The 27,982-nt window shown below is 51.7% G+C and overlaps 2 protein-coding genes across 4 annotated transcripts in view; both read left to right on the plus strand.

The window, feature by feature from the left end:
* The first annotated feature begins 334 nt into the window (after positions 1-334).
* LOC126534478 (uncharacterized) lies at positions 335-8,388 on the plus strand. The gene is made up of 3 exons (XM_050181750.3): positions 335-3,454; positions 4,664-5,280; positions 7,989-8,388. Exons 1-3 carry the CDS (start codon positions 635-637, stop codon positions 8,299-8,301), a joined length of 3,750 nt encoding a protein of 1,249 aa, XP_050037707.1. The 5' UTR covers positions 335-634; the 3' UTR covers positions 8,302-8,388.
* An 11,794-nt stretch (positions 8,389-20,182) lies between these two features.
* Positions 20,183-27,982, plus strand: part of LOC126534477 (uncharacterized) — a 60,872-nt gene continuing 53,072 nt past the window's right edge. The window contains exons 1-3 of one of the 3 annotated variants that reach the window (XM_055072221.2): positions 20,183-24,148; positions 24,739-25,352; positions 27,259-27,802. In XM_055072221.2, the coding sequence (XP_054928196.1) occupies positions 21,419-24,148; positions 24,739-25,352; positions 27,259-27,589 (3,675 nt within the window). In that variant the 5' untranslated portion in view covers positions 20,183-21,418 and the 3' untranslated portion in view covers positions 27,590-27,802. Of the gene's footprint in view, positions 24,149-24,738; positions 25,353-27,258; positions 27,803-27,982 lie in introns of those variants that run through there. The other 2 variants (XR_008613026.2, XM_055072222.2) reach the window with 2 other exon arrangements.

The raw sequence follows: 27,982 nt of genomic DNA on the forward strand, positions 1-27,982 counted from the left end.
AAATGATGCATTGGCCCATTCAAAAATTCGTTTGAAGCTAAAGAACGCAGTTTAGGCAAATTCATGTATAGCACAGGACTTTCCTGCTGCGTGAACCGCAGTATCTTGTATACACGAACGCCATAGTTTCTTCTAGTAATTTCCGTATGAAACGGTGCTCTCAGTAATTGCAGTGTTGGCCAGCAGTGCGATCAGCAAAAGAACGACACAGATGCTAACCCATATCACACCAGACGGAAGACCCTTTATTCACGCGAGCACTGATATATATATATATATATATATATATATATATATATATATATATATATATATATATATATATATATATATATATACGGGCAACAGTGGTGCCATCTCTTTATGGGCTTTGTTAGTTACGCAACTAAGGGCACCTAGTGTCGCCCTACGACATTACAGTGATTCATGGCGTAGAAGAGAAGAAAGAGGAAACACGGATCGGCCATCATGCCTAGTCCCGGGCTGGGGCCGAACAAAATTCCCCTGACGGCCAAAGAGCCGAGGGTGGACAGCTGAGGCGTCTGCCCAGTCCGACAAAATTAGGGCCCAGTGATGGCGTGAAACATACCGACCAGGACCAGGGAACCGTGTTCCCTCCCAACGAAAAATCGTCATGAAGTGGTTCAGCGGCAACATGCTCCAGGCCATCGCCGAGGCCCACAGCCGACGCGTCCTGCTCCTGGTGTTCGTCGAGGGCGACGACATGGCCTCGCGTAACATGCGCTCCACCTTCGAGGACGCCGAGGTGAGCAAGCTCATCGACGTCATGGGCTGCGTTCCCATACGGCTCCAGGCAAACAGCAGCGCCTGCCGCCAGTTCAATCTCGTCTACCCGGTGACCGCCATCCCGTCCGCGTTCTTCATCAGCTCGCGCGGCAACCTCGAGGCTTCCGTCGTGGGCTTCACCGACCCGGCGTCGCTCAGCGACCGACTCGTGACGCTCATGGCCTCGTGCACCCTCAGGAAGGTCGATTCGGACATGCGCAACGCGAGCGAAGCGAGCTTGTCCCTCGACCGCATGGCGCGCGCGAACCGCCACTCCTCGTCGGCACGCCTCCCCGTCTCAGTCTTGGCGGCTGAAGGCGCCAGGGCGCTCTCCAAACAACCGCCAGCCGAAGGCGTCGCCAAAAAACGCAGCAAGGGCGGAGAGCGACGATCCAAGAGGAAACACAAGATACAAGAGGCCAACGTGCAGACCAGCATCGTGCTGCTCGCCGAACAGTCCACGCAGATCGACATGGACGACAAGCGGTCGAACAACAGCCTGCTCGAGAAACTCGCAGCGATGGAAGAGGCCGCGTTAGTTTCGCTCACCACAGTCACCACGGCCGAAGTCCACGGCGACCTGGCTGGAGATCTGGTGTCGCTGATGGGAGACGGCAATGAAAAGAAAGACCTGGGAATAACACCGGAAGAACTCAGCGGGAAACCGCTCGCCGGAACCACGGGGGCAGCGACGGGTGGCGAGTCCGTCGACGTTGAGAAGAAAGAGAAGCCTGCCGCTTCGAACGATGACAACAGGGAGATGGCCGATGCCGCCGAGGGCGCTAAAAACTGTTGGAACGAGCAGGTACGCCCGGGATCACACAAAAATCCTCCCAAGGGAAATGACGAGATTAATGCAACCATGCCACCACAGCCGCCGCCTCTTCCACCACCGCCGCCAGCGGCGGAAGCCGTTCGCGCGGCTGACGTAGAGCACCCGACCAGCGTCGCCGTCAGTGATGTGCCGCTGGTAGGGCCGAGCGACATAGATTCGGTGTCGTGCGACGTGGCGGATGGCTCCACATTGCTAATTAAGTTCGCCGTGCTCGCGCACGAGTTTGCCGACAAGGTCTTGGGTAGCTCGCAGTACGAGCACTACGACTCCAAATCTTTGGAAGCGTCGGCCGCCGAGACAACCAAGGCATCTGCGAACGTGCGGAGATTCGCAGAGTCCTCGCAGAAGCAAAAGTCCAAGAAAGAACAGCAGGTCACCAAATCAAAGGCGCCGCCCCCGGCCAAGAATGTCGAAATTTACGCGAAGGACCAGAGGCAGAGGCAATATGCGGACACGTTCAAGAGGTCGTGCCAGCTGGAGTGCCTCCAGGGAAACGTGGGCGACGCTGCCGAAGCGATCGCGGCGTTGCAAGAGGCCGCGTTCGAACAGGAGGGAGACAAGGACACTTGGACGAAAAAGCGAAGCGCTTTTTCAGGCGCACGTTCCCTGAAGCAGCCGCGTAATTCAGACTCGCAACAGTCAAGCACTCTAGACCAGCAAGCTAAGCACAGCTCTGAGAAACGCAAGAAGCATAGCGAATACCCAGCGAAGGACCATGCGGGAGACTCGAAGAAAGTCACGACGACGTTGAAGAAGGCGACCGCAAAGGCAGCTGCAGCGTTCGTTTCTTCGACTAGAGAGCAGGACACCGGCCGTAGTCAAATCGCCCAGAAGATCAAGCTCTTCGAAACGGCCGCTGTCAAAGCTCAGGATGCGAAGGTCACTTTGGATGAGAAAAGGATGAGAAGAGCAGAGATGAGAACAGAAGAAGCGAAGAGGCCAAAGAGCGCTTCGCCGCCGAAGCCGCAAGTCAACGACAACCCGGCGAGATCTCCCGAGAACGGGTCGCCGCGAACGCACGTTCAGACGCCGCCGCCGCCGCCAATTCTCGAACACGACATGTCCATCATGCGTGCGCGACCGGGAATCGAAACCATCACGGAGGAAGAGACCGGCGCCATCGACTCTTGCCTTACGTCTCCGCAACCCACCCCGTCACCCCCGCTATCACCGCTACCTCCTTCTCAGGATGATCGGACTCAGCCAGAAGTCCAGAAAGTCACAGAAGAGAAGTCCTACAAATCCTCCATGAACGAACCCGGGTGCGAAGTGGCGGCTCGGCCGCTTCCGCTGCCACAGGCTCCGTCACCACAGCAGCAGCAGACAACGCAAACCACTGTGGCTCAGAATCGCAATCCTCCTCAGTCGCGGAAGGGCGCGCGACGGCCCTCGACTCCCACAAAAAGCAAGGAGTTCCTTACGGCCAGCAACTCCCAGCTGGAAGAGGCACTCGTCTTCGGTCCCACGCACCGCACCAGCGATGACAGCGCTGCCGCGACGACGAAGAGGGCGCCGCCGTCGCATTTGCGACCGAGAGAACAGAGGGCGATGGCGGCCAGGAGCCAGCCCTACGAGCGCCTCGTGAGTAGCGACGGTGACGACGAGACCGTGGACGACGAGATGGCGGCTCGCAGGACTCCCTCGGCCGCCGCGTTCAGAGTCGAGTCTGATTGGATGGACGAAATGGCTCGCACGGCGTCTAGGCGCGCCCTTCTTTATCGGGCGGGTGTTCTCGAGGAGTCGCTGAACAACCTGTGTCGCACGCTGAACGACATGGAAGGTCCCACGATGTCTCTGAGCGTCGGCGCCGACTCGCGCACCAACATTGTCAAGGTTAGTTTGCCTAGCCCCTCTCTAACGAGACCTCCTCTGGTGGCATTAACGTGACCAGACGATCTATTTCTTAGTATCATCATAGAGCATCATCCACCCAGGTTTCATGCCTGATCCGCACTTCTGTCATTCTACACCTTAACGTTACCCTTTTACTTGTATCATGAAAGAAGGGTATTACAAAGGCCGTCTGTTGGATAAGTTTTCAGGTGACGTGGAAACTTGCGCGACGGTGGAAAAGCGTCTGTATGCATGGTCGCATGGCTTAATTGGCTCTGAGGTGCTTCCTTGAGTAGTGCCTTGTATATGGCTCCAGTGCGACAGTTGGGAGCGAGGTGATGCAACACTGTCCGTGGGCCCTCAAACTTCACCATGTTGTCGAATTCACCTTCTCGACATCCATGATTGGCTCGTAGGGTAGCTGCGCCTTTTCCGATTGGCTGAAAATGCCATAAATGGCGGAATTCTATAACGTTGCGGAATTTGGAAGTGTCCAGAATTGCACTCTTGGTCTGGCGATTTGGTACTGGTTCATCTGATACTTGTTGCCTTGCCCGTGACGTCACGGGCGCCATATTGAAATCATTGGAACCATATTGGAACAATATTGAAACCGCAAAGGAACCATTTCACACTGCGTTCGTGTTGTCCATTCCTTTTCGTCCGTGTGTTTTGTGCGCAACTCTCGACTATGAATCGGAAATGAGTATGAATTCCCGGTAAGCTTTAATTGATGAGAAATTGTTCAGGTGCGTTGCTGTAGCTCCGTGTGCATTTACTACCGATACGGATGTGCGATTTCCGTCGTGTCAGTGTAACGCGAACATCTTCGTAGCAACGTTCCAGTGCTGTACCCGCACGTTGATGTAGCGCACTTTGTCTCATCGGAAGAGCGCTAGGTGAACGCAGTGCTGGGAGGCACTAAAACCTACCTCGAATTGACCCCTTATACTGGGCCGCCTTTGATTGTCCTCAATTTTATCGTAAAACGGTCCCTCTTGGTTCCTACCGGAAAGCCGTATGTGCAAAAGCTTCATGCCACGCTTTACCTTTTGAGAAGCGGAACAACCTAATCCAGGTACCTCACCGGAACCCCCACAGTGGTTGCCTTTTATTAATTTTTTATAAGAACTTTTTCTATCTTTATTCTTAAGCTAGTGCAGCTCGGATACGCGGAACTTATCTCAAGATCGTTATTTCTGCCCCAAGGCACATGCGAGAGCACCTCAGGGAGGCGGAGCATCGGCAGCGACAGCGCCCGCGGCGCCCCCTGTGGCATCGCCGAGCAAGCAGCGCGTCCACATCGGCGACCAGAAGCGCGACGGCGTCGACGAGGAAAATGCGAGTGCCGTCGAGGCCGTTGCGAGTAGCAAAGCCACGCATCGTGTCTCGCTGTCGGGTAAAAACGTCCGCAACCGGGCCCAAAGCCGGGCGACGTCGTCGAGCCGTCTGGGAGGCAACGTCGGCGGTCGATTCCCGAGCGCCTCCGTGTCGCAGGCCTCCGGAGTCGGCAACGCTCGCAAGTCGGCGAGCTTCACGCCCACGGTGGTTCGCGGCGCCGGCGTTGTAGTCGGCCGCGCTGACGACGCGAACATCGTTCTCAACCTGCCGAACGGCAGCTCGGTGCAGAAGTCGTTTCCCGCGTCCGCGTACCTGGACGAAGTGCGCTGGTACACCGAGGAGCTGCTGGCCACGGTGCTTCCCTCCTGCTTCCCGTTCACCATGGTGCGCACCAAGCCGCTGCGAGAGTTCTCGCGCGAGGAGTACCGCAAGACGCTCGAGCAGCTGCACCTGGCGCCGTCGGCGACGCTCCTGGTGCTGCCCAGGTGCGATTCTCTCCCTCTCTGCTCATTGCCTCCGAGATCGGCCGCGTGCGTACCGCATGATCTCGGTGGCCATGTTTTTGGCAAAACTTGCGGTTTCGCAACGGCGCAGCACTGCACTGGAAACTACAGTGTTCGAGAGCTAGCAGACGACGCGTACTGACACGCGACGCAGGGGCATGTGTGCTTTCCGTTACCAGCCTCTAATGAAACTCAAGGCTGTTAGCGCTTAGCCAATTTATTAACGAGCCAAGCCGTAACCAGCGACGCAATTTTCTGGCTCTATTGCGAGCCCATTCGCCGAACAGTGAAAAAGACGAAGCCGCAGATGCTTTTCATAAAGAACTCAGACGCGATCATCAAAGCATTGCGTAACCACGATCTGGTGCGCATGGTGTTCGTAAAACACCGCCTTTTCTTCCAGTACGTAATAAGAGAATTGCGAATTGCTGGGCTAGTTCGTGTGACATTCCAGATAAAGGGAAGCGCTAATGCGTACTCCTCTGGCAACCTTTTCACACTATGCTTGCGCTACAGTATATTAAAAAAATTGTGAGAGAGTTTTCAGTGTCGCTATACTGGTCTTTTTACAAGAAAACGAGCGACTACGACAGACGAAAATTTTCAAAAGTAACTGTGAGTGAAGGTGAACGTAACTAGTGAAAGACTGCAGAGAAAGCATTGAAAGAGCCAGACAAGCTCATTCGTGTCGCTGTATGTTTTTCAATGTTAACAATACCGAGGAAATTAGCGAAAATAATCGATTGGTTTTTATGCGATGCATTATTTGCCTCAATCATGTACTTTCTGGTAAGTATGCGTCGCTCCATCATTCTATATATAATGTTTCCTAAAATTACTGGAAGGAACTCTGGCTCTCGGATCGTTCAGCCACCACGGGAATGATGGTTATAGTACACGGATTTGTCTGATCTTCATGCTCGAATTTTCAGACGTTCTTGTGGCTTCGTTTATTACGCTTTAGCAGGGCCTAAATTGGCCTAAATTTTAAAGCAATTTGTAGTTTTTTTTAAAGCAGAAGGTAATACGTCTCTGCAAGCGCGCATAATCGCTGCTAATTGCAACGTCCGTGCGTCATTGGAGTAATGGTTTCGGTATCGAGCTTCTGTGCTAGAGGTGCTGCGTTCGAATCCTGCCGTTGCACAATTTTAATAATGCTAGTTTAATTATTTATAACGCAGTACCTTCTTAAGAGATCATCACTTTGCAAAGTCACGACCCCATTTAAAGCCAGAGGGACGAAGTTTAGGCAAATCCATGCACTACCCATCATTCACATCCTGCCTGAACTGCCCTGCTCGCAGCTCCCGTAGACACTAACGGCACAGTTGCCTCTGGTAATTGTATGAAACTCTATGAATCTCTCTTACATGGTATTGGCTTCAGGATAAGCCCGGTTTATACTGCACCACCTTCGGTATGGGCACAGCTACACGCACTGTCCCTCACTCATTGTCATGGACACTGAAGCATCTACAGAGCTAAGCCATCTTTGCCTCAACCCAGTCGTCGTCGACAAAATTGAGGCGACGACCGCCATGCGTTCGTCGCCTTTTCTCTCACACGCTCGCGTCACGCACGCACGTTGCGCCATCTGGTTACACCTCGCACGGCGCCAACCGACGCTAGATATAACCAGCTAAGTTTAGTGCGTCCGGTATTGCGGCAAGCGCGGGCGGTTTGCCGGATGAGCGGGGGCGTAAACGTGCGCGGCAAGATTGGTGGCGCCAGCTGGTGGTGCAGAGCTCAACCACAAACACAGAGCCAATTACTATATTCTTCTTAGCCACTGGTGTACATTTTCTACAGCGGCGTAGTCGTGTTCACAATTACGCCGCTGCCGACAATTTGCACCAGCAGCGAAGCAGAATGCAGTAGGTTACTGCAATTTCAGCTCCGTGTTTGTCTGGTTGAGCTCTACGCCACCAGGTGGCTGCACGGCTCCGGCCACTGGTGGTGGTGCATGGCCGTTCTTAGTTGGTGGAGCGATTTGTCTGGTTAATTCCGATAACGAACGAGACTATAGCCTATTAAATAGGTGCGGGGTTCCCAGCACCTTACAACCTTAGAGGGACAAGCGGCTCCTAGCCGCCGAAACAGAGCAATAACAGGTATGTGATGCCCTTAGATGTCCGGGGCCGCACGCGCGCTACACTGAAGGAAGCAGCGTGTCTTTATCCCTGTCTGAAAAGACTGGGTAACCCGTGGAACTTCTTTCGTGATTGGGATAGGGGCTTGCAATTGTTCCCCTTGAACGAGGAATTCACAGTAAGCGCGAGTCATAAGCTCGCGTTGATTACGTCCCTGCCCTTTGTACACACCGCCCGTCGCTACTACCGATTGAATGATTTAGTGAGGTCTTCGGACCGATGTCCGGCGCGGCCTTTCGGTTGCGCCGGTCTGTTGGAAAGATGACCAAACTTGATCATTTATAGGAAGTAAAAGTCGTAATTACCATCCGGCGGATTACCATCCGGTAATCCGCCCAAACCACCCCCGTTTGCCGGAATAGCGAACACGTTAAAAGTCTCTATTGATTTCCACTACGCTATACGTGACACTGTAACGACTTTCGCTCGGGTAGTGATTGATCACTGCATTCGGAAACGGTTTTAAATGAAGTAGAATTGTAATCTGTAAGTTTCCTTTTTTCGGTAACACGTTACCAGCCTTGAATGCGCGTCCCGCAGATCTGCGGCGCAGGGGGAGAGCGCTCTGCTCCCTAGCGGCATGATGGGCGAGCCGGTGTGGGTATCCATCTTCCGGCTGGTCGTGGGCATGTTCGTGGCCACTCCGCTGTCGCTCATCTGGAAGCTGCTGGACTGCCCGACCGACCCGGCGACGGTGGCAGCGCGCGAAGCCTTTCTGTCGGGCAGTCTGGGCAGCTCGAGCCTGTCGACGTTGCCGCCATGTGGCGCCGCGACACCTGCGCGCAGCGTCAGCAGCGACAAAGTGTGTCGTCGCGGGCCTTCAAGCCACACCGACAACTTTGACATCTTCTGAAGTGTTCACGAATCGCAACGATGTCGCGAACGAAAGATCTTTAGTGATGATCGAGGCGGGACGAATTTTCCATGCCGGGGGGGGGGGGGGGGGCAGCCGGCAATGTGCGTGGACGCGAGTCGCCTCGAATCGAAATCTGGCTCTACTCCAGAGGCTTTTTTTTCATTAATTAGTTTCATCATCATTAGTCAGAAGAATGTTCTGGAATCGCCTGAGGAGACATGGCAAAAGGCTTTAAAATTGCCAAAGTTGGCCATAGCAACAGCAGCTTCTCGAGACAAGTAGGCTGCAAAACGCACAAAATATGTTGAACATAGCAGGGAAATCTTACAAACGTAATGGTATTCGTACATTTGCGAATTATGTAGTCGGTCAGTGACGTAAGGTTGTGGAACAATATTATAGGCTGGCAACAGTAGTAATTAAGCACTGAGAGGATGAAACGCGGTATGAGAATAATATAAAATACAGTTTAGTTTTCAATACAATATACTCGTAACATTCTGAGCATAGAAACCGATACACAAACAGGCTGTCTTTATTTTTAGACAACAGATTTGAGTTATGTTCCGCAAGGACAACTTTTTAAATTATTGTTTACGTCTCACTGGTGAAACATCTTCTGATGAATGGAGTGTTCTATGGCACACTGGTTTAATGGGTGTGGTATTACAGAGGATATTAATCGAGTACTCTAATTAACGCGTAATATATGTTTTAATAATATGTAAGAGGCTTATTAGTTCGTATTCAGTGTGTTTATTGTGTTTATTGTGTTATTTGTTTTGAAACCGAGTCTTGCTTGTAGGATGCTGGCGTAGAGTCTTTTAAAGGATAACCTGTGCTTATATAGTTGCCTCAGTGGTAATAGCTTATAGCTTTTGAAATGCGGGATTGCGTTATTGTGCAGTTGAATGTTACTAATGGCGCATACCGCATTTTCTGTATGCAAAATAATGATAGAACGTTTGTTTCCATCGTAATTAACCATACTAACGAGGAATATGTTAGGCTTTAATGCACAAGTGCACAATAAACTTGGAACTTAGCAGTTCATGGAAGATAATATCTCAAACGCTTTGAAACGCCGACATATCTGGAGAGATGTCTTCTTATGGAATTTGTGGCGTGACCTTGAGGTATATTCCTCAAATAAAACGTCTGAAAATCTGATTGTATATATTTTATTAATAGCTTTTCGAAAGCGTAGAGCTAAGTTAGGGCGCATAAATTCACCTATGTTTGAACAACAGACGCTTTGTTTTACTGTTGTTTAATTGAAATTTGTTTGCTATTAACCATCTGTCTACTTTCGCCAAACGTATATTAGCGTCCTTGTTTAGTTCGTGAATGTCATTATCGGCAAAAAGATGTGTATGCCATCTGCGTATATTGGTACGGCATGAAATGTTTACGATATCGTTGATGTAAAAATAGAAATAGATTGGCCTAAAAATACATCTCTGCGGGACATCATACCTAATTATTTGTGTTTTAGATTGTGCTATATTTATTTCCCTCTATTGTAATCTAGACGTGCGATAATTTTAATCAATGCCACGCCATGCCACAAATACCATAGGAAGTTTCCGCAAAAGGAGGCCTTGTTGTACGCAGTCAAAGGCTTTTCCAAAGTCCAGATATATTATTCCAAGAGTGTATATTTCTTTCGCAATGCGATTATTGCGTTAATTATTCTTAGGCTACTTCACGGACTTTCCGGGGGCTAACTACCCATCTAACCGTTCTCCCGTTAACCTGGGTCTATGAGTAGTCCACGGTAGAATGGTGAGAGCATCAGGCTGCTGTGCAGAGGGAACAGGGTTCGAAACGCAACAGTCGGATCAACTTGAATCACTGATTACATGGTAAACGTGTGCCTATGGTATCGCTCTTAAACGTGCCTGTTTTCCCGCCTTAAATATCTCCCGATGCTGGGTGGAATCGAGTCCACCTCACGCGGGTTCCTCAAGGACAGCAACCCGACGCTTTAGCAGCAGGCTGCACCACAAATACACTGGCTATGTGTCGCTCTTCAGTGAGCCTCTATAGCCAACTCGGATCACTGAGTATGTGCGAGCTCGGCGTTCGCACGCGGCGGCGCGCCACGCTTCCAGTCTCGGAGGCCACGTGCAGACTTCTCGGCAGCCCTAATGGATGGCGCAAGGCGTCTATAAAGAAGCGAGAGAGAGAGGAGCCTGGCTGCCGCATGAAGCGTTTTCTTTTTTTTTTCAGCGTTCGCACGCACCAGGGTGCCGTGCATTTCGCAGGCTTCGCGGCGGTGCCACTAGATGGCGCCGAGTGTTCTTGGGGAAGCACGAAAGAGGAGTCCCGCTGCAGTATACGACTCGTGCTTAACTCGTTTCGACGGTGGCAATAATGTTGTGTGGTTAGAGTGATTCAGTGCTAAACGCATTACCATCGAAAGTCATCGTGAGGTGGGTTCTGCCGAATTTGTCATTCTGGAGAAGGTTGGCTTACAGAGTACGTAGTGTCAAAAACTGACATATACCAGCGGGCAAATTGCTATAAGTTGGGGGAAATGTTGAAAAGCTAGTAATTTCATTAAAAATTATTTGATATTATTCCTTGTACTTGTAATTTTAAACGTCGTTTGACTTCAGTCCAACTACTTACTTCTAATTGGAAGGAATCTGGCGCTACATCCACATCGCAGCTGAATAGATATTGGAACACCTGTAGTTCGTCCTTCTTGGCATCAAGGCCGCAGAATCTGTCGCCAAACTGCGTGTGCAAATCGCCGAGGTTTGTAGTAAAAAATTAGGGAAAGATAATAGCATTATTCGTATACTCCCTAATCGTTGAGCAGCAGCAGAAATGCTGTCACTTTCGATTTCTCACCTGCTTCTGCAAACGCTGCAGTTTTGCCCTTAAGCCTTTTGTGTCCATCTACAGATCATGAATAAGGTGTGCTTCTCCTTGGAGTATCACATTTAGCTTATTCGTGGGGGCCGTTATGTCCACGCAGAGGGCCAATTTCCAGCTGCTAGGAACTGGATCGTAGCGGCTCAGACTGGTCCTTATGTACAAAGAAATCATACCTAAGGTTAAGGAAACGAGACAAAACCTTTCTGCAGCTCAGCCATTGAACTGACAGGTAGTACATGAGCTCCCTGAACATATGTTCTGTCTGCATCAGAGATTTGCCGAATTGGCGGTGATTGAGCCCATGCTACCTGATAACATTACCAGTTGAAACAACAGGTTTAAAAACATGATGGTGAATCGTGCAGTGCGAGAACATTGGTTTCGAGAATCCTCCAACTTCCCCAACTTTTGTTATTTGCCTGCGAGTCTTTTCTTTTTTCTTCAGAAATGTTTTCCCCCCTTCAAATGGGACAAATGTTAGTTAGCCCCACCACAAGCTCTACGCGGACACAATCTTTTCTAATTATTTAAAGATGTCCTCCCCTGTCAGCGTACCACGAACGCCGTGGACTGAAGAAATGAGCTTTATATACTATATGCAGTTTCGCGGGCGAAAACGTGGCAGACGCTCTCTTGTCCCAGCGCACCCTGCGAGGTCGAGGAAGCTTAGGCGCGTCTTCTGGCGTGTGGCTGGGACCGGCCAATGGGATCGTTACGCGCTCCTCACGCGATGGTCACGTGAGGCTCCCGATTCGGCGACGCTCTCTCGGGTGAGGTGACGTCGTGGTGGGATCTCGTAAGTGCAGTGAAGCTGGCCATCCTGTGACGATGCGCAATGGAGCAAGGTTTTGCAGAGAAGCCCCTCTCTCAGGCGGAGGCGCAGCGGTGGCTCTGCAGGGCCTGTGGGCCGGCCCTCGTCGGATGGACCGACACTGGTCGCGGGCCAGATCCGGCCCACGGGACGTAGTTTGGGGACCCCTGCATTTGAAAGTCCCTTCTTCCCCTTCTTCCACTGTACAGGCGTCAGCGACGTGCTAGGCAGTTACGGTCAGCAGCCTTTCCTTTTCTCTGTCGACCAATCACACTCTCTCTTTCACACAGACTACCCAGTGACCCAAGTTGGTGGGAAAACGGTTACAGACAGACAGACAGACAGACAGACAGACAGACAGACAGACAGACAGACAGACAGACAGACAGACAGACAGACAGACAGACAGACAGACGGACGGACGGACGGACGGACGGACGAACGGAAAGTCCGTGGAATATTCTACACATGCCAATCGGGTCTCGCTACCCTCCACAACATCGCACACTATGTATGAAACGGAGCAAAGTAATTGTGCCTGAAATATGGGTGTGAAAATGGAAGGCGAATAGAGAATTGAAGAGATTCAGAGATCTCCACTCCGGCCACCCCATTGTACAAAGAAGCGTCAGTAGCTATTACGTTGTCATTATATAGCGAGCTGGCTTTGGTGGTCTTTAAAGATGTCAATTAAATTTCTGTTGGACAATAGTTTACCGTAATTTGGAAAGATGTAGTCGAACTCAATCATGATGTTGGGTAAGACATCGTTGAAATATTTCAACACATTCAATGGTTGTCGGTGTGCATAAATATAACCTGAGGGATGATTGCGATCACGATACGCGGCCAGGTATCTGATGTAGAGGACGAGCATGCGCATTTCGACATTATCAGACCTCGGGCACATTTAATTGCCTCGTGATACGATATTAGAGCCATCCACAAGTGCGCTTCGTGCCCCTCGTTTATTGGTTCGATAGCTCGCTAGGCGCTGCCTGCTGTCAGTGCCGTCGCTTCAGCGCAATCAGGAATGGAAGGCGCAGAAGAGAATGAAGAGGAAGCCTTGATCGGCCATCAACCTTGTGCGCATTGTTCGACGGCTACCTGCCTGAGCTCCAGGCCATGGTACCTCAGCACGTGGTCTTTCAGGACGCTCTGCTTGCGGCCTCGCTAAGCAAGCAGCACGTCCACGTCAGCGACCACAAGGAAGACGGCGTGGACTGGGAACAGGCGAGCGCCGTTGATGCCATAGCGAGCAACAAAGCCATGCATCGTGCCTCGCTGTCGGGTACAAACGTCCGCTACCGGGCCCGGAGCCGTTCTTCGTCGAGCCGCCTGGAAGGCAACGAGCCGCCTGGTAGGCAGTCGCCCGGGAGGCAGCGGCGGCAGTCGATCCCCAAGCTCCGACATGCCGCAGGCCTCTCGAGGCGCCATTGCTCGCAAGTCGGTGAACTTCACGCCAACGGTGGTTCGTGGCATCGGCGGCGCTGCCAAGGCGAGCATCGTTCTCAACCTCCTCAACGGCAGCTCGGTGCAGAAGTCGCTTCCGTTGTCCGCGTACCTGGACGAAGTGCGCTGGTACACCGAGGTGCTGCTGGCCAGTGCCCTTCCCTCCTGCTTCCCGTTCACCAAGGCGCGCACCAAGTCGCTGCGAGAGTTCTCGCGCGAGGAGCACCGCGAAACGCTCGAGCAGCGGAACCTGGTGCCGTCGGCGACGCTACTTGTGTTGCCCAGGTGGGAGGCTCTCTGCACATGGCCTCTGAGATGGGCCACATGCCTGCCGCCCGATCTCGGTGGCCATGATTTGGAATACTGGCGGGTTCGAAACCGCGCAGTGCAGGAGTGGAAAATACAGTGCCCGACGCCCAGCGGACGACGCGCACTGACGCGGAGCTGATAGAGACTGTTCTCAATAAAGGCTGATAATGCGAAGCTTCGCGTTATCAGCCTCTATTGAACACATATTCCAGTGAAACGCGAAACTGTTACCACTCAACCGTTTTGTTGACAAGAAAAGCTGTATAACGAAGGATGCGCGCCTCTTTATGGCCCAACCGCGTGCCCCCTTCTCCGAACACGAACAAGTCGAAGCGCTATACGCTTCATGGATTGCCCAGAAACGATGATCACGGCATTGCGTAACCTCGACGGGGTGTGCGAAGTTGTACGGTATAGCACCGGCTTTCCTTCCAACACGTACATCGCGAGATAATTGTGAATTGCTGGGCTAGTTCATGTGGCACTTTAGATAAAGGGAAGCGCTATAGTGTGGTAGAGAAAGGCTGCTATAGATAAGTCGATATATAAGTTGCACTTCTCCAGCAGCCTCTCCGTACTACACTACACTAGACTACACTCCGTACTACACTACACCGTACTACACTCCGTACACTCCGTACACTCCGTACTACACTAGAGCGGAAGCGTGTCCGAAGATTTATGAGAGATTTCAGTATCGCTACTGATTCTTTTACAAGAAAAGTAGAGGCGACGGCCAATAAATATTTGGAAAAAGCAATTGTCTGCGAAGGTTAACACAACTAGTATAGGAGCCTGCAGAGAACGCATTAAGAGAGCCGGACAATTAAGCTCGTCTTGTTCGCTGTATTTGTGCAGGGTTAATGCAGTTCCCGCAGAAACCATGTCGGGATAACTGTAGACGTTGGTGCGATTAACACTGAAGCAATGTAGCGACACACCGTACGACCACCACCGAACGCGTCACGCGTGGGGTCCGTACTGCAACCGCGTTGCTCTCACGCGCTTCACTTTAGATACGGTGCGCTACACACACGTGACACGGGACCCCAAGTTGCCGCCAGAGAGGTTCATTGAAATACGGCGCATAACTATCATAACTTATGGCGGCAGAAGCTGGCGTCAGAGAAGTTCTACGAATAGCGGCACATACCCAGTTCCACGCACCCAGAGACGCAACTTGATCCGCTTCTATCGCCACAGCAGTTCGTAGGTGCCCATTATAACATCAACTACCCAGTGTCCCAAATTGGTGTTAAATTGGGTAGATATGGAAAAAACAGACAGTAGCAAGTAGCGTACAAATAATCGATTACTATTGAGGCCACCCATTATTTGCTTCAATCGAGCACTTTCGGGTAGGTATATCCGTCAAACTATCTGACATCGCAGTTTACAGTTCACCGCCTGTGGCATCGGCCCAGCTGGGCAACATTCCTTACTAACTGTCATGGACACTAAAGCGCCTACGGAACTACGCTTTCTTTGCCTCACTCCTGCTGTAGTCGTCATCGTCAGGCTATTTTCATTGTGCGGTCTTCGCCTCGTTGCACTCGCGCTCGCGTCATTCGGGCACGCTGCGCCATATCTGGCACAACCTCGCACATCCCCGACAGAGCAACCCGCAATATGTTTCGCATGTCATTCAAATCTACCACAGTACGTGGGATTGCGCAGTGAGTTTCGCGTGAGTAGTAGTAGTATTTGCTCAGTGCAATCGGATACAACTTCAAATGACTTGTAATCAGTTTAACTTTTATTTCTGTAACGCGTTACGAGTCTTAAACTGACTCTTGGATCCGCGGTCCGTGCCTCGCAGATCCGCGGCGCAGGGCGATAGCGGATGCGCCTGCTCTGCTCCCTAGCGGCGTGGACGGAAAGCCGGTGTGCGTCGCCATGTTTCGGTTGGCGTTCGGCGTGGTTGCGGCCGCTGTCGCTCATCTGGAACCTGCCGAACCGCCAGACCAACCCGACGACGGCGACAAACGCGCGAAGCTTTCCCGTCGGGCCTGCTCGACTCTGTCGGCGTTGCGGCCGTCTGCCATCGCGACCGTCGCGATACCTCTGCGCAGCGTCAGCAGCGGCAGACTCCGTCGCATGCGGCCCTCAAGCCACACCGAGAACGTTGCATGGACATGTTCTGAGCTCTTCCTCACGAATCGTAACGCTGTCGTGAATGAAGATATATCTTTAGTGACGATCGATTCAATATAGTTCCCTCCCTGTCTGTCCGTCTGTCTGTCCGTCTGTCTGTCTGTCTGTCTGTCTGTCTGTCTGTCTGTCTGTCCGTCTGTCTGTCTGTCTGTCTGTCTGTCTGTCTGTCTGTCTGTCTGTCCGTCTGTCTGTCTGTCTGTCTGTCTGTCTGTCTGTCTGTCTGTCTGTCTGTCTGTCTGTCTGTCTGTCCGTCTGTCTGTCTGTCTGTCTGTCTGTCTGTCTGTCTGTCTGTCTGTCTGTCTGTCTGTCTCTGTCTGTCTGTCTGTCTGTCTGTCTGTCTGTCTGTCTGTCTGTCTGTGACGATGGATTTTCGGCGAAGAGGCGGCCAGCCGGCAAATTCGGTGGACGCGACGCGCTGCGACTCAAATACACAACTGTTACAGGAGCTCGCACGGCGTGCACTCTATATCCTTGGTGTCCGAGAAACAAGGACTCCGAGATCTTCGGATTCAGCCGACCAGCAGCTTTCCGACACAGCCTTAGTCGTGTCGTGTCCAGAGTTGGTGAGAGAAAAAAAATCCCAAGAATTCCTAGAACGGTTCTCGGTGGGCCCTGCTGTATCAGCACTTCCTGCGTCAGTTCACGTAACTACTGAAAAACTTAAAGGGACCCTGAAACGATTTTGGCGATTTTCTACAAACGTACTGAGTCGTTAGAGTAGGTCCTTCTGATCATTAATTGACACATCTAAGTGCTCTGCGTAAAGCGTGTAATTTATTATAAGGTTTTAAAAATGCACATCGCTGTCGATCGCAGCGCACTGCTCGGCGGAATTTTAAGCCGCCCCTACCCATATGATGCAAATAACCCATATGACGTCACATGGGCGAGCTATCTGATTGGCTGACCAGGGCGCGTGGTCGATAATTTTTCCAACTTTATGGTGAACAAATGATGCTCGTAATAGTTGGAATGTTAGTTACTTTGTTTTTGTAAAAAGAAAATAACTTAAAGAGAATACACAAGAATAGTTTTTTAGTACACTTGAGCACTTCCGGCACACAGCAAGTGTCGTCTGCTTGTGTTACAACGTGCGCAGTCTTTGACGAGAGCTCCGCCGTCAGTGTCGATCAGTCTTTTCGTGAGCACGATGAATCACCCTTGTTGCGTTGTGGGCTGCAGACGTAGCGACTGGAAAGATGTGAAGTTGCGAAATCGTGTCCCTCTGCAAGGCAGCATACGAGCGAACTGGCTGCTGCGCATCGGACTGCGGCTATCCGATAGGCGCCAGGGTTTGCGCGTTTGTGGCCGTCACTTTACAGCGGAAGATTACTAACGCAATAGCGTTTCGCAAGTCCGGTATTAGGGCAAACACAAGCGCAAGGGGACAGGGTCTGGCCGCTTGACTGTGCCGGGATGAGCCATGATATGAGCAGAAAGGTAAATGTGAATGGTCTGCACGGTGCAGCCACCTGGTGGCACAGAGCTCAACCATACACAGTAGCAGCAACGAAGTGCATTCTTCTTTGCTGCTGGTGTGTATTTTTCGCAGGAGTGTAATCATCAACACGTTGTTCTTATAAATGTTTAAAATGTGTTACACTTGGTTAGATCAATATTAGCGCTTCGTTTGACTGGTTAAGCGCTGCGCCAACAAGTGTCTGGACCGTGCAGACCGATCAGGCTGCTCACGTACGTCTACTCTGAAGTTCCTTCATCAGCTTGAGTTTATGCCTCCAGTCATTTGCCGAAATGACCAGCTTGCCTGTGGTTACCGGAATACCGGCCACCTTCGGCGCTACGACAGAATGCTCGCAACGCACGCTGCTTCGATGGCTCTCGGTCGACGGCCAAGCGGCCAGCGGAGAGGTCTCGCGCGGGAGGAGGCGTGCTCCAACAACCGGAAGTGGACGATGTGACGTTGCATCGTGACGCAGGACCAGTGAAGGCGGAGCTTAGCGCCGCTCGCTCGGCGAGCGAGTTGAGGAGGAAAGGCATGGCTAGGGAGGAGGGTAACTTCTAATCGCTTGTAACTCTATTAATACGTAACGCTTCACTTAAATTGTGGTGCGAATGTTCTACTTAAGCTGTACCCTATGCGCCTACAAAATTTGTCCGAACCGTTTCAGGGGCCCTTTAAGTTATGCCATTTTTTTTATTTTTTTAATTTCAACTATAAGTAATTTCACGGAGTATTTATACCTGTTCCATTGGCACAAAAGCTTATTTCAAACTAGGTAAACGGAAGTGTATTTTTGCCCGATTACGTTGTCGAGGTGGACGGGGGGGGAGGTTATACTTGCTTTAAATATTTATTCTAACGGTGCTGGTCTTGACTCTTGCCCCCTTTACCCAATCTGTGAAGAAGATGAGACGATTGACCACTGTTTCTTATCCTGTCGCTGTTTTTTATCATTAAGGAAAAGCGTTTTAAATCACTCTTCAGGCAACTTGGCGTAAATTTTTCCCTTCCGGGCATTCTTTTTCTGGGAGCCTCCTGTCTTGGATGCTCAGCCGAGGAGGAATGTTTAGTTGCTTCAAGTCAATTTTCTTGGTGAATTATTTGTGCCTTATTTTTTATTCGCATCTTTCCGAAAATTTATGTTCATTCTACTAGTGACTAGAGGTGGGCAAATATGAACTTTTTTTCGAATAACTATCGATTACGAATGGCAAGTATAGAATATCGAATCCAACAGTCTAACCCATACGCATGTATTTGCGGCAGGAATATTTATCTCGTTATAATCACGTACTACACCTGTACTAACCAGTTAAATAAAACTGTCACGGACAAACGATCACTTTTAACCACAAGCTCACTAATTGTCACAATAGAAAATTGCACGAACAGCCTATCAACAACTTTAGAGCCTCGTTGGAAACAAGCTTTCCAGGAAAAAAATGGATGATGTATGATTAGCCTTCCAAAAACGGTAAAAATGTTTTGCTGAAAAAGGGCGAGAAGTTGTTTAACAAGAAAAAGAAAGGGCGTTGAGCGACTTGGATGCCGTAAACAGATGTAAAATAGTTCGTTGCAAGGAAAACATCGCACAGGCTGTACCGCAAGAAATAAAACTGTTACACGACTATAGACTGCCAAAAACGCTAAATGACAGACTAGAAGCAAAAAAAAAAAAAAAAAAAAGAAAATCAGGTTATCATGTTGGCTTCCGCCGCAAAACTTAAAACTTGCGTTGCACATTTTTTTTGTTTCTGCATAGCTTCGAAAACTAGCACGGTTGTCGCACTTCTGATGATTCGCGATACGTAGCTTGTTTCGAAGACGAAGAACCGCAGCCAGACCTTAATATTCTGTTGCGAAATATTTGGCTACTTTCAAGTATTCGAAAATAACGAATAGTGCACTTTTAGAATACCAAAAGTCGGTTCCGAAGTTTCCAAGTTAGTGTGTAGTAGTACTAGATTAGTATTCGTAACTTCGACTACACAGCCCCTCCTCCGAATATAATAATTTCATTTCTTTCCTAACAACATACGAATGTTGACCAGCCCGCCGCAAACCGGACGCGCGTCTGGTAGCCCCCCCTCTCTCTCTTTCTCTCACGCATTGGGAATGCGCCATCAGTGAAGGAAGACGATACGAAACGGCCATAAAGAAATACCAATATAATCAAATAGCTACCTTAAACTGTTTTCTGCACATGTGATGATGATGATGAAGCCTCAATCAATGGCACAAACCCACTATGGGGGATAGGCCACAAATCGGGTGGTAATATGATTGAATAAATAAAAGAATTTGGTTAATAAATAACTAACACAAAAAGTAAAGTAAATATATAATCCAAGATGAAAAATAAACTGTGAATACATGAGTAAAACTAGTGATCAATACTATAGTAAACCTTGCCTTGATAGGAATACAAAAAAAAGGAAGGAAAGAATAATAAAAAAACATATACTTAAACTTGAGTAAGCTAAATTTTTGAATAATAATACTAGAAGGATTTAAACTGTGCATTCTGCACAGGTGCCGCTATTTCCCAAGGATCTACATCTTCATCTACCTAGATTTGTTCTGGCGCCCTCCCGCTTCTGCTCATATTGTGGTGATAAGACGACGCACCACTTCTGCCTATCACGCCGCCGTTTTTCATCATTAAAATATTTTAGAAGGACCATTTCGCTGTCTTGGATTGAGTCTTGCCATTCCCCGATATTCTGCCTTTGGGAGCCTCCTCTCTCAGACGTTGTCACAGGGATGTCGGTGCAGCTGTTGTAAAGCTTATAGCTGAATCAGGATGATTTCCTTTCTAAACGCTTAAATCTTTATTTTATTGTACTTCTCATTCTTTTCTAAATTCGGCTAAATATATTACCTAATTCATCGAATTCTTGGCGAATCCCCCATATAGTGGGTACTTGCCATCTAAAAGAGGGAAAACGAACGAAACCAAATTGGTGATTCTCCTCTTGTGCACTCTGTCAGCCGACAATCGCAGACCCTCACTCTCCCTAATTATGCAATCCTTCATCGCCTGTAGCGTAGACTAGGCGACCCCGTCTGTCAGGTCTGTGGGCATCTTCCTAAGGTGGTACACGTGTACTGGGAATGTCCGCGCGCCCATCCTTCACCCTACATCATCAAACGCGACAACATCCCCCCGTCCTTACACCTGTGCAAATTGGGCCGTCCCACCCAAGACTTGCGCCAGACTCTGGCTCCTCCTGGTGCGCCGCGTTCGCCACAACATCCATGGGGCGATTGCGCCCATCGCCATTCAGCTAGAGTTACCTGCGGGACCGATATACAGTAACTCTACATGGATGGATAGATGGATGCTATGAGCGTCCCTTTTGGAACGGGGTAGTGGGTTGCGCTACCAAACTCTAGTTACTATATTGCCCAATGTCCTACCTATGTTAAAAAGAAAAAAAAAGAAAAGGAAAAAGGAACCACGATGAATTCCCATAACCAAACTTTCTGAACCCCTATTATGAGTTTTGTTTTCGTACGCCTGCGTTGTTTGTCGTTTCCTATACTTCCACCAATCTTCCAATCGCCTTTACTGATCTCTATTGCGGACATGTTTACGTTCCTCCTCCTCTCGCTGACCCTAAGGCCCTCAAGGAGACCAAAGGTGCCCAAATCGACCGCTGGGCAGATATCTTCACATTATCATAAAACATGCTCCATCGTTTGTGTAGCTTTGCCGCAACAAAAATATGCTTGCTTGCACAAGCCGTGACGACTCCCACTAGAGCCTTCATGCTATAAAGTATTCTTTCTTAAACTACTTCCTACCGCCCGATTTAGGCATATCCCCCCGTAGTGGGTGCGCTCTATAAACGAGAACTACATCATCATCATCATCAAACGGCCATCATGCCTTGACCAAGGCTGGGCCGAGCAAAATTCCCTGGACAGTCGAAAAGCCGACCGTGGACAACGGACACGTCTCCGCGATTCGACAAAATTAGGTCCCGCCGAAATTCGCGTGGCACGGCAGGGCCCGCTCCTTTCCAAATGAAAACATCATGAAGTGGTTCAACGGCAACATGCTTCAGGCCATCGCCGAGGCCCACAACCGACGCGCCCTGCTCCTGGTGTTCGTCGAGGGCGACGACATGGCATCGCGTAACATGCGCTCCACCTTCGAGGACGCCGAGGTGAACAAGCTCATCGACGTCATGGGCTGCGTTCCGATACGGCTCCGGGTAAACAGCAGCGCCTGCCGCCAGTTCGCCCTCGTCTACCCGGTGACCGCCATTCCGTCCACGTTCTTCATCAGCTCGCGCGGCAACCTCGAGGCCTCCATAGTGGGCTTCACCGACCCGGTGTCCCTCAGCGACCGACTCGCGAAGCTCATGGCCTCGTGCACCCTCAGGAAGGTTGATTCGGACATGCGCAACGCGAGCGAAACGAGCATGTCCGTCGACCGCATGGCGCGCGCGAACCGCCAGTCGTCGTCGGCGCGCCTTCAAGTCGCAGCCCCGGCGGCTGAAGGCGTCGCCAAAAAACGCAGCAGGGGCGGAGAGCGACGCTCCAAGAAGAAACACAAGCGACAAGAGGCCAACGTGCAGACCAGTATCGTGGTGCTCGCCGAACAGTCAACGCAGATCAACATGGACGACAAGCGGTCGTACAACAGCCTGCTCCAGAAGCTGGCAGCGATGGAAGAGGCCACGTTAGTTCCGCCCGCCACAGTCGCCACGGCCAAGGTACACGGCGACCTGGCTGGAGACTTGGCGTCGCTGATGGGAGACAGCTATGAAAAGAAAGACCCGGGAATAACACCGGAAGAACTCAGTGGGAATCCGCTCGCCGGAATCGCGGGGGCAGCGACGGGTGACGAGTCCGTCGACGTTGAGAAGAAAGATAAGCCTGCCGCTTCGAACGCCAAAAACAGTTCGAACCAGCAGGCACGCCGGGGATCGCACAAGAAATCTCCCAAGGGGAAGAACGAGATTAATGCAACCATGCCACCACAGCCGCCGCCTCCTCCACCACCGCCGCCAGGAGCAGAAGCCGTTCGCACGACTGAGGTAGAGAACCCGACCAGCGTCGCCGTTAGTGATGCTCCGCTCGTAGGATTGGACGACATCGATTCGCTGTTGTGCGACGACGCGGACGGTCCCGCATTGCTAATTAAGTTCGCCGTGCTCGCGCAGGAGTTTGCCGACAAGGTCTTGGGTAGCTCGCAGTACGAGCAGTCGGACTACAAGTCTTTGGAAACGTCGGCCGCGGAGACAACCAAGGTATCTGTGGACGTAAGGAGACTCGCAGAGCCTGCTCGGAAGCAGAAGTCCAAGAAGGAACGGCAAGCCACCAAATCAAAGGCGTCACCTCTGGCCAAGAACGTCGAAATTTACGCGAAGGGGGAAAGGCAGAGGCAACATGCGGACGCGTACAAGAGGCCGTGCCAGTTGGAGAACCTGCAGGGAAACCTGGGCGACGCTGCCGAAGCGATAGCGGCTTTGGAAGAGGCCGCCTTAGAACAGGCTGGATACAAGGACACTTGGCCGAAAAAGCGAAGGGCTTCTTCAGGCGCACGTTCTCAGAAGCAGCCGTGTAATTCAGACGCACAACAGTCCAGCAGCCCAGATCAGCAGGCCAAGCAAGGTTCTGAGAAACGCAAAAAGCATCGCGAATTGCCAACGAAAGACAACGCGGGAGACTCGAACAAAGTCGCGGCGACGTTGAAGAAGGTGGCTGCAAAGGCAGCGGCAGTGCCTTGCTCCACGACTAGAACGCAGGACACCGGCCTCAGCGAACTCGCCCAGAAGATCAAGCACTTCGAATCAGCCGCTTCCAAGGCCTCTCAGGACGCGAAGGCCACCCTGGCTGAGAAGAAAGGAAAGAGGTCTAAGAGCGCTTCGCCGCCCAAGCCGCCAGCAAACGACACCTCGACGAAATCTCCCGAGCACGGGTCGCCGCGAACGTACGTTCAAATGCCGTCCCCGCCGCCAATATCGACGGTGCCACTCGAACAAAACGTCTCTGTCGTTCGCATGCGACCGGGAATCCACACCATCACCGAGGAAGAAACCGGCGCCATCGACTCTTGCCTCACTTCTCCGCAGCCCACCCCACCGCCACCGCAATCGCCTCTTCCTGCAGATGCTCGGACTCGACCGGAAATCCAGAAAACTGCGCAAGAGGCGCTCCACAAATCCTCTGGGAAGAAGCCCGCGAGCGAAGCGGCGGCTCCGCCGCTTTCGCTGCCTCAGGCAACGCCACCGCAGCAGCACCAGCAGACAACGCGCGCCACAGTGGCTCAGAATCGCAATTCTCCTCAGTCGTGGAAGAGCGGGCGGAGGCCCTCGAGTCCCACAAAAAGCAAGGAGTTCCTTACGGCCAGCAACTCCCAGCTGGAAGACGCGGTCGTCTTCGGTCCCACGCACCGCAGAAACGATGACAGCGCTGCCGCGACGACGAAAAGGGCGCCGCCGTCGCATTTGCGACCGACAGAACAGAGGGCGGCGGCGGCCAGGAGCCCGCACTACGAGCGCCTCGTGAATAGCGACGGTGACGACGAGACCGTGGACGACGAACTGACTGCTCGCAGGACTCCCTCGGCCGCCGCGTTCAGAAGCGAGGCTGACTGGATGGATGAGATGGCTCGCACGGCGTCCAGGCGCACCCTTCTTTACCGGGCGGGGGTTCTCGAGGAGTCGCTGAACAACCTGTGTCGCACGCTGAATGACGTGGAAGGTCCCACGATGTCTCTGAGCGTCGGCGCCCACTCGCGCACCAACATTGCCAAGGTAAGTTTGGCGACGTCATCGACGATAGCTGCCTTGACCGCATTAAGTGCTCCGCCGACGTATTAACGCGAAAGCGTTAAGGAGCTCGTGTCGCAGAAAAGCCTGTGTCGTCGGCGGCGTTGGCCGTGAGCGAAAAATCCCGGAAGGCAACTCATAAATAAAAAAGACAACTTGCAAGATGGGCAGGGTGGGAATCGAACCAGGGTCTCCGGAGTGCGAGACGGAGAAGTTACCTCTCAGCCACGAGTTCAATAGCTAAAAGCAGGAGAAAAGAGCCTCTAGTGAATGCGGTGTTGCCTTAGAAACGTGCCGTAGAAAGTTATACTGCGGTGTATATCGGTAATTATGAGCATGTAAATTACAGAAGCCGCAGTCAAAAAGGGACCCCTGCCCATCGAAAAACCATACGTACTGAAGCTTAATGCCATACCAGGGAAGCGAAGCAACTTAATTCAGATAACTCATCCTAATCACCACACCGGTTGCCTTTTATTCATATGTTTATAAGCGTCTCTTCTCTCTATTTCTCGGCAAGTTAGTACAAATCGGTTACGCTTAACTTCTCTGACGACCAGTGTTTCTGCCGCAAGGTACAAGCAGCAGCAGGTCGGGAACGCGGATCACCGGTACCGACAACGCCGGCAGCGCCCCCTGCCTCGTCGCCGAGCAGGCAGCACGTCCACGTCACCATAAACGACCAGAAGGAAGACGGCGTCGACGAGGAAAAGGCGAGCGCCGTCGAGGTCGCTGTGAGTACCAAAGCGACGCATCGTGTCTCGCTGTCGGGTACAAACGTCCGCAACCGGGCCCGAAGCCGTCTGTCGCCGAGCCGCCCGGGTGGCAGCAGCGGCAGTCGATCCCCGAGCGCCGAATTGTCGCAGGCCTCCGGAGGCGGCAACGCTCGCAAGTCGGCGAGCTTCACGCCAACGGTAGTTAGCGGCCGCGCCGGCGGCGGCGCTGACGATGCGAACATCGTTCTCAACCTGCCGAACGGCAGCTCGGTGCAGAAGTCGTTTCCGGCGTCCGCGTACCTGGACGAAGTGCGCTGGTACACCGAGGAGCTGCTGGCCTCGGCGCTTCCCTCCTGCTTCCCGTTCACCATGGCTCGGACCAACCCGCTGCGCGAGTTCTCGCGCGAGGACTACCGCAAGACGCTCGGGCAGCTGCACCTGGCGCCGTCGGCGACGCTCCTTGTGTTACCCAGGTGCGATAATAGATAGAAGGGACACTCCAAAGGGTGTGAACTGTTCTATGCTGATAACGCGCGTGCCGTTCGTTACTGGAAAGTTCCGGGCTCGCAGCGATAAAGAAAGGAAACGCATCAAGGCAGATGACGATTATCGTTGTGTGGCAGAAGGGGCACGCCAAAGGGTGTAAACTGTTCTTAGAGTGTAGGGGACGCAAGCAGGCTTGCGTACGCAAGAACTAGAAGCGACGTTACTGCGCATGCGCAGACCGCTACGTCTGAGTCTACGTGTGCGCAGTACCGTCGCCCCTAGCTCTTGCGTACACAAGCCGCTTGCGTCCCCTAATCTAAAGCTCTCTAATAATCCGTGCGCACGGCTTCCGAGATTGGCTACGCGCATGTCTGCAGATCTCGGTGGACATGCTTTGTAATGCTAGCGGTTTCGGTCTCGAGACGGCGCAGCACTGGAGTGGAAGGTATAGAGTGCTCGAAAGCTAGCAGACGACGCGTACTGACGCTGACACACGCGACGCAGGGGCATGCGTGTTTTCTAATTATCAGCCTTTCATGAAGCGCAACTCTGTTACTTCTCAGGGACTTTATTGACGAGACAAGCTTTCTCGCCGTATGGCGGTCGCGTCCTCCGAACATGGACAAAACGAAGCGCTGCACTTCATAGAGGGTCTATACGCGAGCATCACGGCATTGCGTAAACACGAGCTGCTGCGTAAGGTGTTCGTGCTGTACAACGCAGCCTGTTCCTTCCAGAAGACACGTACACCATGACAGAGTTTTGAATTGCTGGGCGAGTTGGTGCTTTATATAGATTATATAGAGATATATAGATATATAAAGATTTCGGATCGCCACTATAGACGGATACAACTTAAGTCTGCAGTGAAGCCCGGCCGACGCCCTCATAACCGCCAGCCACTGTTCCTCCGCGAGGCTACAAATAGTTCGTACTTCAAACTATTCCTGTTACCTAAATAAGGCGGTAACCACAAAAACAAGGTGAAGGGTGAAGGAGGCGCGGAGTGGTAAACTTCTCTCTACTCCACTGCCTATGCCGGTACATGATCCCGTCGTATCAATCTCTTCCCTGATTTTATCCCATCGAGCGTCGGTCGCGAACGCCACCTCGCGGCGCTTGTTCACAAATGAGGGCATGCCAGTTGCGCTGGGAGCCCGAGCCATTCCACAGGTGTACCACAGGCATCTAGTAAACGAGGCAATGCTCACACGCTCAATTCTGGCACACCATTGCTCGGATTTCATGGGCACGTTGCGCCATATGGTCACACTTTGCATAACTAATTACGATGCTAGATAGCCAGATGCGTATTTGGCTACGAGTTGTGTGAACTGTTTGATTGATTTCTACTACAGTCTGTGAGATTGTGCAATGACGTTTCGCTTGGATAGTAATTGATCACATTAATGAGAAACGCTTTCAACTAAAGTAGTTCGGTGAGTTTTTTCTTTTCCGTAGCATGTTATAAATTTGAAACTAGAATAGCGTGTGCGCTATTCCGGCAAACGGGGGTGGTTTGGGCGGATTGCCGGGTGGGCGGGGGCGTAAGTGGGAGCCGTGCAGCCGCCTGGTGGCGTAATGCTCAATCACGGACAGGGATAAAATTGCAGTAACCTACTATATTCTGCGTCGCTGCTGGTGCAAATTTTCGGCAGCTGCGTACTTGTGAACACGATTACGCCATTACGCCGCTGCCGAAAATCTACACCAGCAGCTAAGCAGAATATAGTATTTGACTCTGTTTATGTGGCTGAGCTTTGCACCACCAGCTGGCGCCACCAATCTGGCCGCTCACGTTTACGCTCCCGCTCATCCGGCAAACCGCCCGCGCTTGCCGGAATACCGGACGCACCAAAATTCACTACTGACCCTTGAAACCGCGCCCCGCAGATCTGCGGCGCAGGGTGAGAGCGGGGCGCCAGCTCTGCTCCCTAGCGGTGTTAACGGTGAGCCAGTGTGGGTCGCCATCTCCCGGCGGGTGTTCGGCATGTTGGTGACCGCGCCGTTGTCGCTCGTCTGGAAGCTGCTGGACTGCCCGACCGACCGGGAGACGGCGGCGGCGCGCGAAGCTCTCCTGTCGGGCAGTCTGGGCAGCTCGACCCTGTCGACGTTGGCGCCGTCTGTCGTCGCGACCGTCGCGACACCTGCGCGCAGCGTCAGCAGCGGCAGACTGTGTCTTCGCAGGGCCTCCAGCCACACCGAAAACTTTGACATCTTCTGAACTCTTCACGAACCGTAACGCTGTCGTGAAGGTAGATTTTGAGCGACGATCGATCGACGTAAGGCGTATCTCCTGACAGCGTAAACATTCAACGGAGTTTAAGAGCGTATGGTCTCTTGGAGAATGAATAGAAAATAACGTGTAAAGACGGAAAATTTATCCTATATTGTCTATTCGATAAAACTCATTGTGCAAGTGTACGTACTCGTTCGATATTGCGGTGTATTTGTGAAACAAAGAAATATCTTGGACGCTAGTAAACTGTCTCTCCACTGAGCACACAACATAAACTATGTGTACACAATTTGCGGCTTCTCCTGTCCCGAAGCACTGATCGTGATCTTGCGTGCCGCTTCCTTTCTTTAACGCTGATCTCTCGGTACCTTCAGGTCC

This window comes from Dermacentor andersoni, chromosome 7, assembly GCF_023375885.2.
Source record: "Dermacentor andersoni chromosome 7, qqDerAnde1_hic_scaffold, whole genome shotgun sequence".
NCBI lineage: Eukaryota > Metazoa > Arthropoda > Arachnida > Ixodida > Ixodidae > Dermacentor > Dermacentor andersoni.

What these genes read in the sequence shown, in the direction of transcription:
- LOC126534478 (XM_050181750.3), top strand. Translation starts at nt 635, where the DNA reads ATGAAGTGGTTCAGCGGCAACATGCTCCAGGCCATCGCCGAGGCCCAC. An exon ending in CGCGCACCAACATTGTCAAG is followed by an intron (nt 3,455 to 4,663) that starts GTTAGTTTGCCT and finishes TTCTGCCCCAAG; the next exon opens with GCACATGCGAGAGCACCTCA. An exon ending in ACGCTCCTGGTGCTGCCCAG is followed by an intron (nt 5,281 to 7,988) that starts GTGCGATTCTCT and finishes CGCGTCCCGCAG; the next exon opens with ATCTGCGGCGCAGGGGGAGA.